This window comes from Triturus cristatus, chromosome 11, assembly GCF_964204655.1.
Source record: "Triturus cristatus chromosome 11, aTriCri1.1, whole genome shotgun sequence".
Taxonomy (NCBI): Eukaryota; Metazoa; Chordata; class Amphibia; order Caudata; family Salamandridae; genus Triturus; species Triturus cristatus.
In genome coordinates, this window is record NC_140594.1 from 117,904,334 (window position 1) to 117,918,763 (window position 14,430).

Below are 14,430 nucleotides of genomic sequence, written 5' to 3' on the forward strand. Positions count from 1 at the left end.
ACTAGACTGCGTAATAATGCACAGCATAGTGAATCCAGAAAGTCTTCAAGCTGCAAAACGACACCGACAGATGAGAAACTATTTGTTATAGAGTGAAGGGTGCAGTTACAGTATGCCCCTTTCCCCGCCCTGTGCCGGGCGTTTCATTAGCGGGCGGGGTTTATGACGAGCTGGTCTCGTCATGGGCACAGCGCAACCGCGGCCCATGACGAGACCAACTCGTCATGGGCACTCAAGAGGTTAAAGAGTGAAGGGTGCAGTTTGGGTGAGACAAGGGGGGGGGGGGGGGGGGGGACTGTGTACAACTAGTCAAGCTGCCACTGTTCTGAGTTTCTCTTTTTGACCTGTTTGTGATTAATTTGTTCTCAATGTCTAAGATGCTTAGGTGGCTCACACTGGCATGTATGGCTAGGGGCTGGTATGTGGTGGCTGCTGCCCCTCTTTAAGAGACGACACTGGAACTGCTGAGGCACATGCACCCGACTCCCGGGCAGGTTGCAGTTGGTACATTTCTTGACTGTGGGGCTGTCTAGCTGGCTAGGCCAGACACGGATCAGTGACTCGCATGTGTTTATATACTTCTGTGTGTAATGTATCCTGCCGCACCATGTATTCTTTATTCATTATACCTTTTGAAAAAAGCAATAAAACAGATTTGCAAAAAGAAAGAGTGAAGGGTGCAGTTACGGTATGGGCAGTGTCTGGAGTTAGCGAAGGGTGCAGTTACAGAATGGACAGAGTCTGGAGTTATAGAGTGATGGGTGCAGTTACAGTATGGACAGAGTCTGGAGTTAGCGAAGGGTGCAGTTACGGTATGGGCAGTGTGTGGAGTTAGCGAAGGGTGCAGTTACAGAATGGACAGAGTCTGGAGTTATAGAGTGAAGGGTGCAGTTACAGTATGGACAGAGTGTGGAGTTAGCGAAGGGTGCAGTTACGGTATGGGCAGTGTCTGGAGCAAGCAAAGGGTGCAGTTACAGTATGGGCAGGGTCTGGAGTTAGAGTGGAGGGTGCAGTTACAGTATCAACACAGTCTGGAGTTCGAGAGTGAAGGGTGCAGTTATACTATTGATATTGTCTGGAGTTAGTAAAGGGTGCAGTTACAGTACGGACAGTGTCTAGTGTTATAGAGTGAAGGGTGCAGTTACAGTATCGACAGACTCTAGAGGGTTAGAGTGAAGGGTGCAGTTATACTATGGACATAGTCTGGAGTTAAAGAGTGAAGTGTGCAGTTACAGTACGGACAGTGTCTGGAGATAGTGAAGAGCGCAGTTACAGTATTGACAGAGTCTGGAGTTATAGAGTGAAGGATGCAGTTACAGTATGGACAGTGTCTGCAGTTCTAGTGTGAAGGGTGCAGTTACAGCAAGGCCAGTGATCGAAGTGGGCGGGATCGGCAGGGCACGGCGTGCCCCTACTTCTTTAATTCTAGAGATTCCGTTCGCCTACTTTTTTATTTTGAATATACGTCCCTGGACGTCAGAAATATCCAAGGCCTGCTGAGCGGGCTCGGCATTAGTGGCTGTTCGGGGACGGGCGGGGAAAAGGTTTCTGTCTCTTGCTTCCTACCCAGACAAGGACAGTGCCGGTTTCTGCCGCTGGCAGCTGCTCCCCCTCGCTTTCTTACTCTTATTCCCTCTCTTTCTTCTAGCTCCTCTTCACTAACCGAAAACCGTGACTCAAGAAATGGTTCTCACCCTCTATTTCTTCCTGTCGTTCATTTGTTCCCCTGTGAAATGGATGCAAAAAAGAAAACCACTTTTGCTGGAAATGCCGTTTTTGCCATTTTCCATTCCAAAGTGCAGCCTCGGAAATAAAAAGTTCAAAATAGGAAAAATAAATAACTAAAAAAAAAGCAAGACCAAGTGTTCTTAAAGAGGCCAGATTGATTTATTCACACTCAAACACATTAGCGTCACTTGACAGAGTTTGCCAGTGAAGCACTACTTCTGTTTTCTTGTCTTTCTTTGAACAGCCTTGTTTTCCCCCAGTGGGGAAGTGCACCAAACCTGAAGGTACTGCAATACCTGGTTGATGGGTGGACTGGAAAACAAAATGTGTACGGCGCTTTGTGTTCATGAATGATGTCCTTTTAAACCATACTGCTTACGTTTTGTGAGGATATAAGCAGTGGACATTGAAATGGGTCCTTTCTGGGCCCTGTAGTTTTGTCCTTAACTTTTCAGGCAAAAATACTCCTTGATTTCTGAATAATGACTGTAACAGCATTTAGTTCACCATGTTGTTCCTGCTTACATTTCGCATGCTTTACTTAATTTTGCATTCCCTATGAGTGTTTGCTTTTTCCAGGATGTTGTTACTTTTTCTTTTAGGCAGCATATTGCTCTTGCCTGGTGCGTAATTTGAATTGAGTCGCATCCAGTTGTTTATAGCAGGTCAAATTGGATTGTAGTTGAAGGCAGTGTGAATTTCTCTCAGTGGGGCATTATGGTGTTCAGTGAGGGAGCAGATGTAGCACTGTTGTCAGAGCTGCCGAATTTCGAACTGGGGAACCAGGTCCAGCCTTCAAGACCAGTCCCCCAGACCACTCTCCTGAGGGAGCACATTCCCATGCTAGCCCTTAGAAGGCCCTGCAAAACCGGAGAAGCCCTGGTGTCTTAGCACTAGCAGGTGGACCCTAGCAGTGGCAAGTGTGGGTTCACCTTGAAGGCTTGCCCACCACAATCCATACTGAAGTTCAACTCCAGTCTTGCGGGCAGGCCTACGAAGTAGCAGACCCTAGAGCAACAGTGACTCCGTCACTGAGGTCACAGGACCCCTGAGAAGAGCTGGCTCTAGGGCGGTGCGACCAGTGTGACCGCAACGGGCACGGACTTTGAGTGGGTGCGTCGTATATTATGGTTTTAAAAGCACTTGCTGCTTCCTTCCTGGCCTCCAGCAATTTTTGGCAATAATAAAAATGTCATGATAATTCCAGTCAATAAACTTCTTCCTAAAGCGAGATCGGAGTTTTGTCTAGTGGAAGTTTTGACTCATGGAAAGATAGCGCAGAGGGTTAATGTGCCTTCTGCAAAGAAAATTTACCATGCCCCTCACAAAGTGCACCTAATGTAAATAGGTCCGTGCTTTTGGCAGTGAGATCCTTTTATTACTTGCAGTTTATAAATTAAAATCCTAACAAAGAACAGCAAGCTATTAACTCATCTAAGAGCTGCATACAAACTGCAAGGTATAAACTAGAGCGTTATGTTTTTTTCCCCTAAGCCTTTGATTATCCTAATGTTGCAAAAAGTGTTCATTTGGCTAGAAATCAATTATGATTATTAAAGAGAACCCCCAATCATGGTATTAAGTTTTAAATTATGAGTTTGTGTTTCTCCAGATCAATCACTATTAAACTATACTGCCTACTAGTATGGTTGTCATGTGACTCCTACACCTTGTAGTCCTTTGTCTTATGTAACATTTCCTATACAGTGATCTACACACGTAAAATTGATCGTCTGGGTGTATATTGCTGACGACAGAAACTCCATGGCTCGGAAACAAATGGCTTGTGCTTCCACTTTTACGCATATTTGGGACATTCTGTGATCAGAAACATATCCCACTTTGTGAATTTACTTTAATGTCAATAACTCATACTAATCGTTAAATAATAATGTGTATCCATTGGTTGAATTAAATAACATAAGCTGTAACTGGTCAGTGAAATGCCAAACAAATACTAAAGATTGGGATGTTTTGCGCATCCTGGCCACACCTCTAACTCCACCCACTGATCCAATCCTTGGGTTATTCCCGCCCTCCGATTCTCCGCCCACAGTTCCCCTACTTTCCCCCCCCCCACTTCGACCACTGAGTAAGGCAGTGTCTGGAGTTATAGAATGATGGGTGCAGATACAGTATGGCCAGTGTCTGGAGGTACTGAAGTGTGCAGTGACAGTACGGACAGTGTCTGGAGTTAGCGAGTGAAGGGGTGGAGTTATACTATTGACATTGTCTGGAGTTAGCGAGTGGTGCAGTTACAGTACAGGCTGGGACTAGAGCTGGAACACAGGAAATGACTGCATCAATGTTTTGAGTTACTGCACGGAACCCTTACTCCACATCAAAAACGTTTTTTCTGTGAGAACATATAATATATGTATATTTTCATTCAAGTGCGAGGAGACCAGCAGCACACATGCAGGTTGAGATTGCTCAACACAACTGGAGAATTCAAGTGATTTTCATGCTTTGTATTGAAGTGGTAATGCTCATTCAAAGTAGAATTAGACACCCCAAGTTATTGAGAGTTTGCATTTAGGGCTCCTGGAGGCCCGCCGCTTTCCTTTGATAAATGTTTCTGGTCACTGGAGCCCTCCTGCCCCAGCAGTGTCACGGTGGGGTCAGAGGCCTACTGGTGTTTAAAGTCCACCTCAAAGTGCACTCACAGTGCAGAATGAACAGGGAGGTGCTCACACATGTGATGGGTTCACAACTCCCAATCATATTAGGGCATTATACATATTCGTAGGTCGTTGGTAACACTAGGACAAACAATTCAATCTAAGTTCTCCAGGGCTTCCTGGAGTGGTAGTGGGAAGAGAGAGGAGGCATACCGTCCCCACCCAATCTCACCCAGAGATGGACTGCATAACCACTTCTAAAAAGAACCCCCTTCACTCTTCTAGGGTCATGCAGTCAGAGTGAGGGACACGGAATGCATGGTTTCACTTACAGGGAGAGGGAGGTGGCATGTCCCCTTGGGTACAGAACTGCCCAAAAACCATAGACCGTCACCAAGGATGCAGCATTCCCTAATGAGATCACTCGCTGGGCGAAAGTAAGGGACCCTTAGGAGCAGCAGCATGGGCTCAGCATTTCAGAAATGGCACCCTGGCAGGTTCTGGGGGTCAGAGCACTCATGCTGAGGTCTAACAAGCAACCAAGAGGGAAGGAAACAGACGATACGCCAGCTGACACTCTTAGCAATCGTCCCTACAGTCCCTCAGAACCACAATGGCCATTGCATTTTTAGTATGGCTACCACATTGGGAAATAGGACCTGCAAATGTTTAGTCTCTCCTTGCCCATGTCACGCCATGAATTCTCAGCACCCAATCAAGAACCCTTGACTCTGCGCCACTGCACTAGACCACACATCGCCAACCTGTCACCCCGACTTAGGCACTCACCTCTCCTTTCTTCACGGTCATGGACTGTCTGCGAGGGGTGATCTCCTCATTGATGCTGGACAGAAAGTTCTGGGAGATGCGCAGGGCGTCTTGGAGCAAGGGGTAGTCCGGGTGGCTCCCTGGAGTGTGCTTCAGCAAATCCTGGATATCCAAAGAGAAGTAAGCGTAGAAAACAGATGAATGCACAGAATTATAATTCTGAAATACAGAATAACGCACAGAACATCTTTCAGGGTTGCAGGATAAATACATGATCTCAAAGCTCACCATCCATAGACTGAGGCGCCCTACAATGACACCTAGACATCCTGTTGTAGAGATGGAGGCTTGAAACAGTTTCATGAGGAAATACAAGGAAACATCCCCCACAGACTGAAGCTAATGGCAGTGAGGCACACCAGGGCCACAGATCACAGTGAGACAGAACTAGACAGGAGTGAGGGAAAACAAAGGGAACCCCCATCCCCCATCTTTAGACAAGGAGGCCTAAAAAACAGAGGTACACGTGAACAGCTCATTCCAGATCCTAACAAAGAGGATGAACACAGCAGAGCTAGAGGCACAAAGGAGCCTCAATATCAGTCCTTACATGGAGGCTGAAGAGAGTAGCGACAAGGGCACAACAGAGCCTGCACGACATTCCTGAGATGAAGGCTGAAGACAGTAGAGTTAGAGTTACAAGGAAGCCTGCACGACATTCCTGAGATGAAGGCTGAAGACAGTAGAGTTAGAGTTACAAGGAAGCCTGCACGACATTCCTGAGATGAAGGCTGAAGACAGTAGAGTTAGAGTTACAAGGAAGCCTGCACGTCATTCCTGAGATGGAGGCTGGAGAGAGCAGCAGCAGAAGCACAAGAGCCTCAATACCAGTCCTGAGATGGAGGCTGAAGAGAGTAGAGCCAGAGGCACAAGACAGCCTGGATATCATTCCTGACATGGAGGCTGAAGACAGAGTGGAGGTGCAAGGCAGCCTGCATGTTATATCCGAGATGGAGGCCGAGGAGGCAAAGCCAGACACACAAGGGAGCCAGCATATAATTCATGAGAAGGAGGCTGGAGAGAGTAGACCCAGAGGCACAAGGGGGCCTGCACATCATTACTGAGATGGAGGCGGACGACGTTAGTGCCAGAGGCACAAGAGAGTCTGCACGTCATTCCTGAGATGGAGGCTGACGACAGCAGAGCCACAGCCACAACAGAGTGTGGGTGTCATTCCAGAGACACAAGAGAGCGTGGGAGTCATTTCAGAGACACAAGAGAGCATGGGTGTCATTCCTGGGAAGGAGGCTGAACTCAGTAAAGCCAGAGGCACAAGACAGCCTGGATTTCATTCCTGAGATGGAGGTAGAAGGCAGCAGAGCCAGAGACACAAATTAACCTCCAGGTCATTCCTGAGATGGAGGCAGAAGACGGTGGTGTGTACACAGAATATCGAGTTGGAAATATCGAACTATAGAAATATCGAGAGTCAGAAATATCGACAGCAAGAATATCGTGGTCAAGAATATCGATAAAAAAAATATAGAAGTCATTAATATCGTTTGCAAAATATCGTTGTTTAAAATATAGATTTTTCAATTAGTGTTATGTATTTAAGTATATGTTTTAAATGTATGTGATGTATTTTTTGTATAAGAATTATTTATGTTTTTTAATATAGGTGTTAAATGTTTAGTAGTTATAAATTTTATTCTAATAAAAGTTTAAGTTTTCTAGTTTCGTAGCAGGTCTATAGGGGAATAGTGTGGGAAGTAATTTAATTATAATACATTAATGATTCTTTTTCATTTATTAACATTTGAGATTTTATAGTGTTATTTGTGGGAAGTAATTTATTATTAATTTGTAAATTAATTAATTGCTATTTGATTATGGTAATCGTGTAATTTATTTAGGTGCGGGTTGTGGGGTTTATGGGGTAAAAGGTGGGAATTAATTTACTTTTCAGTAATAAGTTAATTAGTATAAATTAATTAACTGAAAACTAATTATGAAAATTGGGGAATTAATTTTCAGGTGTGGGTTGTGGAGTTTACAGCGGTAAACGGTGGAAAGTAATTTGTGTAAAATGAATTAATTGATGGTGAATACAAATTAATTAATTGTAAAGTAATTATGGAAATTGTGTCATTAATTTTAGGTGAGGGTTGTGGGGTTTATAGGGGTAAGTGGCGGGAATTAATTTATGTTTAATTAATAATTCGCTCTTAATTACTATTAATTATTAATTAACAATAAACTGCTGATGACGTCACATATTACATCACTCATGACATGGTCAGTGACATCACTCATCACATCAATGATGACATCTGAAATGACACATTGTGGATTGCGGTCGCGCAAGTTATAGTTACCTGATCTAACTATAACGTGGAATTTCATTGGTTTTTTACGAGTGAAATGTACAGATAACTATAACGTGTGTGAAACCTATGGTTTTTTCAGTGAATTTGTACGGTTTTTTAAATGCTAAGTTATGTATTTATTTTTTATTTTTTTTTCTGATTTTTCACCGTGCGCACACCCTGCGCGCATGGTGCGCTTCGCGCACCGTGCGCGCGCTGTGGGCACTCGGTGCGCTTTGCGCACCGAGCGCCCACGTTGCGCAGTTCATACCGTGCACGCCTCGCCTTTTTCTACACAGTAACAATTTTTTTTTCTCCCTTGCGGGTCCTTCAATTTATTTAATAAATGTGATTGTTATTTTGTTTTTTTTTAAAAAAAATGTTGCCGTGCGCGTACGGTAAGCTTACCGTACGCGCACTCCGCGATTTTTAAAAAAAATTATTAAATGTATTTTTCGTACTTTTTGGTCCTTCGTGGACCCCCTGACAAACGCTAGGGGGTCTGCAACTCTCTTCGTTGCCCCCTTTATACGTTATCCATCTTTGTTTTGCAGTGCGAGAGACAGAAAATGGCGGCCGACACTTTCTGATTTCGACCGATTCGAATGTTTACAGTCATGTAACCACCAATCAGAATTGAGCTCGCGCACGGCACCGTACGCGTACGGTAAGCTTACCGTAAGCGCACGGAGCGCGCTTACAGATATATATATATTGATTTAAATGCTATTTTCTCAGGACCTACTGAACAGATTTACACCAGACCTGCAAAAGGCACATCTCTGACCGGAGGACTACCTCTCTGTCAAATTTCAAGTAATTCTGTTCAGCCGTTCGGGCTGTAGCTCGGACTAAAGGTCCTATGGGAAAATGCATGGGGGAAACGCGTTTTGGGACCCCCCTTTTTTCTCAGCCCCCGCTTGACGAATCCCCCCGAGACTTTCAGGGTAGGAGCGGAGCAGAGCGCCCCACCTATTTTGAAAATTTCGCGAGGATTCGTCAACCGGCGCCAAAGTTATTCCAAATAGAATGTTGCGGATTTCCTATGGAAACACGGTCCTAACTATAACTATCTACTGGCGACCGCCAGTAGATTATATATATATATATGCTGAATGTCTACGAATGAAACGAAATTGCAGTACCACAGAGAGCTTACACGTTTCTACACATAACTTATGCACGAGACTCAGTAAGAGAGGCTACAAAGCACAAACCTTGAACAAAGCCAAACAAAAGTGTACAAATACCACTAGAGAAAATTTGATCTTCAAAAAGTCAGAAGCAAAGATGGTTCAGGAAGTTCAAACCCCTAGATTAGTCACAGGGTACAACCTGTATCATAACAATCTAAGAAGAATCTTGTATAGACACTGGCCGTTAGTCCAATGTGACCCCGTCATAGGCTCCTCATGTACCAAGCTCCCTCAATTAACATTCAGGCGGGCTAAGTCTATGAAAAGTGAATTGGTTGTCAATGCACCTGTAAGTGAGAAAGGTAGCAGTTGGCTAAAAGCACAAAAGGGATTTTTTAAGTGTACAAAATGCAAAGCCTGTAAACACGGGGAAAACACCACATCAGTCCCCACCCCCCTTAGGAAAACTCCGTTTGTAATTCGTGATCACTACACTTGCAAGACAGAGTTTGCGGTGTACGTGCTACGATGTACATGCAACAAAATGTACGTGGGTAGCACAATTCACCCCGTGAATGTCAGGATACTACAACACCTGAGGGCAATTAATAACGATGACCCGTCATATCCAGTGGCCCGACATATAAATACAATACACGGGGGTAGATCAGAAGATCTCAAATACTTTGTCATTGACAGTGTGAAAAAGAACGTCAGGGGAGGAAACAGGCAGATGTTGTTGCGGAAATTAGAATCCAGATATATAATTTCATTGGATTGTAAAATTCCAAATGGCATGAACGCAGATGAAGCATTGAGTACACATTTATAATCCCCTAGTGCTGCACAAATATATACTTGTCTTATTTATCGCTTTATGATGTAAAGTCGCTGTTCGCTTTGAGATCCCTGTGAGAATTCTCAGGAAATGTAATGAGTTTCATTTGTTCCAAACCTCCCCCCCTTTTTCTTTATTCTACTGACTATAGCCTTTGAGTCTAGTTTCAGTTTTCTGTAATTTTTTCGTTTGTTAGAATATCGGATTCACGTAATTAGGCCAACTGTTCTCATTTTATTATTGGTAATATTTTGTTCTAATTAATTCTATTGATCACTGCCCACTTGGGCTCAACGGTTAGAAATGCTTTGAAGGTAATACACCGAATTTAATTATTTTCTTGAAAACAATGCAACAATTATTTACAGTTGACCGTGTTTAACACATGTTAGTAATGTGTATCTAATTTTTCATTTTATCTCTGTTTTTTACGTGAGTCAACCATTAGTGTTTCACTTACCTTAAGAACTCTTCTATGTCCGTTACTAACCTTATGTCACTAAGGCAACCACTTGAGTTTGATATAAATGTTGAAAACTGAGATAGGACTGTAATTGAGAGAAAAAATTGGGAAAGTGAGCAAGGCGGACTCGTCCGCCGAAACGCGTCTTGGTTTTGGATCGTTGTTGATGGAATAAACATCTTTGGAATCATCCCACGGTGTCAGTGCCTGTTCGTAATGTGTTAAGCGGGATTGGACTTTCCAAGCTTTAGGAGCACACTCACAGGAATTTCACCATCCGGCTATTCAGGGAGTAACCACACGTTGATGCTCCTCGGTTATCATTTTAGACCTGACGCGTTTCGCGGCTGTTACCGCTTTCTCAAAGGTCAAAGCACAATGAAACTCTCCCGGTATTTTTGTACTTACCTGTTTAAGTATAGGGAGTTTATATTTTATGCATTCTATATTTTTTCATCTATATTTTTTACACTGATATTCTGTCAGCGAACCGAAGATGGTAGAACCAGAGGCACAAGACAGCCTGGATTCCAATTCTGAGATGGAGGCTCAAGACAGAGACACAAGGGAGCCTGCACATCATTCCTGAAATGTAGGCTTAAGATAGTAGACCCAGAGACACAAGGGAGCATGTATCCTGTTCCTGAAATGGAGACTGAAGATAGTAGAGCCAGAGACACAAGGGAGCCTGCATATAATTTTTGAGATGGAGGATGAAGACAGAAGAGCTAGAAGCAAAAGGGAGACAGGTTATTGTTCTTTAGATGGAGGCTAGCACCAGAGGCACAAGGAAGCCCACACATCATTCATGAGATGAAGGCTGAAGACAATAAAGCCAGAAGTACAAGAGAGTGTGGGCGTCATTCCTGAGGTGGAGGCCGAAGACAGTAGGGCCAGAGACACAAGGGAGCCTGCACGTCATTCCAGAGATGGAGGCTGAAGACAGCAGCGCTAGAGGCATAAGGGAGCCTCAATATCAGTCCTGAGATGGAGGCTGAAGACAGCAGAGGTAGACGCAAAAGAGAGCCAGTATATTGTTCCTTAGATGGAGGTTAAAGACAGCAGAGCAAGAGGCACACAGGAGCCTGCATATCATTCCTGAGATGGAGGCTGAAGAAAGTAGAGCCATAAGCACAAGGGAGATTGCATGCAATTCCTGAAATGGAGGTTGAAGACAGCAGAGGCATACGCACAAGGGAGACTGCATGTTATTTTTAAGATGGAGGCTGGAGACAGTATAGAAAGAGTAAAAAGGAACTAACTTCTCATTCCCCAGAGATGGAGCCTGAAGACAGTACAGAAAGGATACAGGGCTCTCACAAATCATTTCCCAGAGATGGAGCCTGAAGACAGTACAGAAAGGATACAGGGCTCTCACAAATCATTCCCCAGAGATGGAGCCAGAAGGCCGAACAGGACGGATACAAGGCTCTCACAGATCATTCCGCTGGGATGGAGCCTGAAGACCGTACGGGACAGATACAGGGCCCTCACAGATCATTCCCCTGAGATGGAAGCTAAAATCAGAGATGGACAAAATACAAGAGAACCGGCAGATAATCCCCAGAGACAAGCGGTGAAGAGAGATCATGGAATAGAGGCGTAAATGTCAGTAAAACAGTCTGCCCACTTAGATGTAGTATTTGAAATCACTTGAGCCGAGACTTAACGAAATGAGAACGAAGTTATCCAGCCTCAGAACTAGATTCTTTCACTAAGTATGGTGTCCAATGAGGTGGTTGCCAGTTGCTTGCAGATACTAGCATTTCAATTCATTAATTGCAATTGCATTGGTACATGTCTAGTCAACTTATTAGAAACTATACACAATAAATGTAAAAATGGTAATCTGCGAGTCTGGTTGACTGCTGTTTTTGTTCGATTAATTCAAGGGTTAGCTGATTTGAAATAGTACATACAAGTAAGACCATATTTTATGTCACTGAGATATTTATTTCTATACCAGTGTCCCTAGTCTCACAATTTCAAGGTATCCTCATGCTTCAAGCAGACAGTAGATCAGGAAATACAAGGCATCCCCAGGTCATGAGACATGGAGGATGAAGGCAGTAAGTAGATTAGGGGATAGAAATGTCCGAACATCAAACAACAAGTTCCTTTTCTATTTACAAAAGCTTCAGGAAGAAGGATTAAGATTACTGACAGGTGTCTTCGTGCTGACCTTGCCTGTGACCACCAACACGCCTGATGACTTCTTGTGTGATTGCTGCAGGTCCACAAACCTGAACAAGTTACCAGCACTTACCCTGTGCAGCTTCCACATTAGTTAATAAACAAATAGAATCCACCCATATGAGTTAGGCGAAAACAGGAAAAAAGGTCTGGAGTTGGATGTGTTTCTTACAATGGTGGGAAGCACGTTGTGTTCTTTAAACACCCCTCACACACCAAAAGGGCCCTTGGTGTCATGCTTCATCATAGGGGTCTTCGCGCCCCTCTACGGAACGCAGCGTGCTACTAACCAGCGGATACGCGGGAGCACTGATGTAATCACTATGTGTGGTGTGCGAGGGTATTGAGTGGCAGGGTCAGGAGTGACGTCCTATCTTTGCTGTATAAACCCTCCGGGGTGACCAGCCATTGCTTGGTGCTGGTGCTTCATCATTCTCTTTCCATTGAACCCTGTCAGGTTTCAGCCTTTACCCGAGTGTCTGCTGCTTCTTGCCCCAACAGGACCGACCTGCTAGTACTTTCTCCTCTTTCTTGCTGTAAGCTTATGCTTTCACCTGAAAATATCCAACACTTTTAGGGTGTAGTCTTTGGTTACCGTTAGTCTGGATAGCATTACCTGGCCCTGACCCATCACCCTCCCTGATACACTAGACACAAGCATGTCAGACCCAAATCTGTTCAGTTCAAGTGTAGCAGAAGAACCATTTCTGCAAAATCACAGGGGTGCAGCAGTCAAACTCCCGCACCCATTGTCCCCTGGTAACAACCTAGGAAGATCAAGCAAAATCACACAGGTCACTGACAAATTATTTCACAACTATCAAATGATAAACTGAAGGCTGCAGCTTGTTAACGACCGCACCAGTGATAGTAAACATGCAATGGTTTAAGGTATATTTTACACTCTGGCAAAAATGTAATTTTCAGTGAATAAGCACAAAGTATTAAAGTGATGTTTTAGTTAGGTGTTGGAATGAGACACAAGCTAACATTAAAAAAAAACTAAACAACCCTGAAAACGTCAGTTATAGTTTAGTGAACTAACTATAACTTGTGCACGCATCATGCACTGGCCATGATCTCACATATTACAACACTCATCACATGACACCACTGATTATATTTAAACACTGAAGAAGTTACTAATGATATCAACCAATAATTCTGAAAGTGTGCTATAGGCTTTGTGAACGGGTAGTAATTTAACTCCTAAATCAACAGTTGGACTCTTGCAAGCTGCTTTCAAAAGATGCAAAAGGAACTCGAAAATTCAGAAGTAAAGCTCTTTTAATGATGTCCTTGTCTTTTTACTTACATTCACCCAAGGATGGGTGCATTGGTCATAGGTCATGTGCGAAGAGTTGACCACTGAATAATATATCCTTTGGTGAGCCTCTGCTGTGATGGGCTGGAGGCTGAGCAAGTAGGGAGTTGGGTGGTCATAGAGGGGTGGGTGCTGGTTCTGACCGCAGGGGCAGACCCTGCAGCCAACCCCCCCCCACTGTTCATGGCCAAGGGCCAAGCACAGTGGTAGTTGGCCACATGCGGAGGGCTGGGCACAGGGTCTGGACATAGGACAAGCCCACCACCCAACCCTTACTGCATGTTAGATACAGGGCCTGGTATGACACAAGGGCTTGCAGGCAACCTCCACTGTGCATAGGTAAAGACTGTGCATAGTACTGGATGGCCACTTGAGGAGGGGTGGATTCAGACGTTGGCCGTAAGCCCTGTGTCAAACCTGCTCTGAGTACGGCTGAAAATTGTGTGCTGTGGAGGTTTGATGCTTGCAGAGATTTGGATGTAGTTCCTTGCTGGAACTAAGGCACGGGGTCTAAGCTTTGATGCAGATTGGATGCAGGGTCTGGCAGGAGGCTATGATCTAGATGTCATGGGTGGCATAATGTGAGACGTCATTAGCAGTGCACGTTGGGTGGGCTGAGAAATCATATGTGGAAAGGAGATGCTGTACCTATGCAGATGAATCTCTCCATATATATTTAGCCCCTTTATAAACAAATTATGCCAAAACCCATAGCACCGCTCACATTTGTAAGCCATTGGTTTCATACCTTCATTAACCTCTCAATGCTAATTTACTTCAGCCTCCTCCTTGGGAAATGCCTTACATTCAATATCTTCCATTCCAACAAAAAAGCGTACTGGAGTGCCTCACTTCTGTCTTGGACAAATGATTAGCACTGTAGTTGTTGCTCAATGAAACTCAGAGGTGATGTTACAGTGGATTACTAGGGAGTTCTCACAGACTGCTGCTAGTGTGGAAAATACGTTTGTCTGCCTGACCTGTCACTTA

At 44.2% G+C, this 14,430-nt stretch overlaps 1 protein-coding gene across 1 annotated transcript in view; it reads right to left on the minus strand.

Moving 5' to 3' along the window:
- BCR (BCR activator of RhoGEF and GTPase) overlaps positions 1–14,430 on the minus strand; it is a 419,493-nt gene that overhangs the window by 163,272 nt on the left and 241,791 nt on the right. Inside the window, exon 8 of the mRNA XM_085633565.1 lies at positions 5,139–5,279. Within this exon, the coding sequence (XP_085489691.1) occupies positions 5,139–5,279 (141 nt within the window). The remainder of the gene's footprint in view (positions 1–5,138; positions 5,280–14,430) is intronic.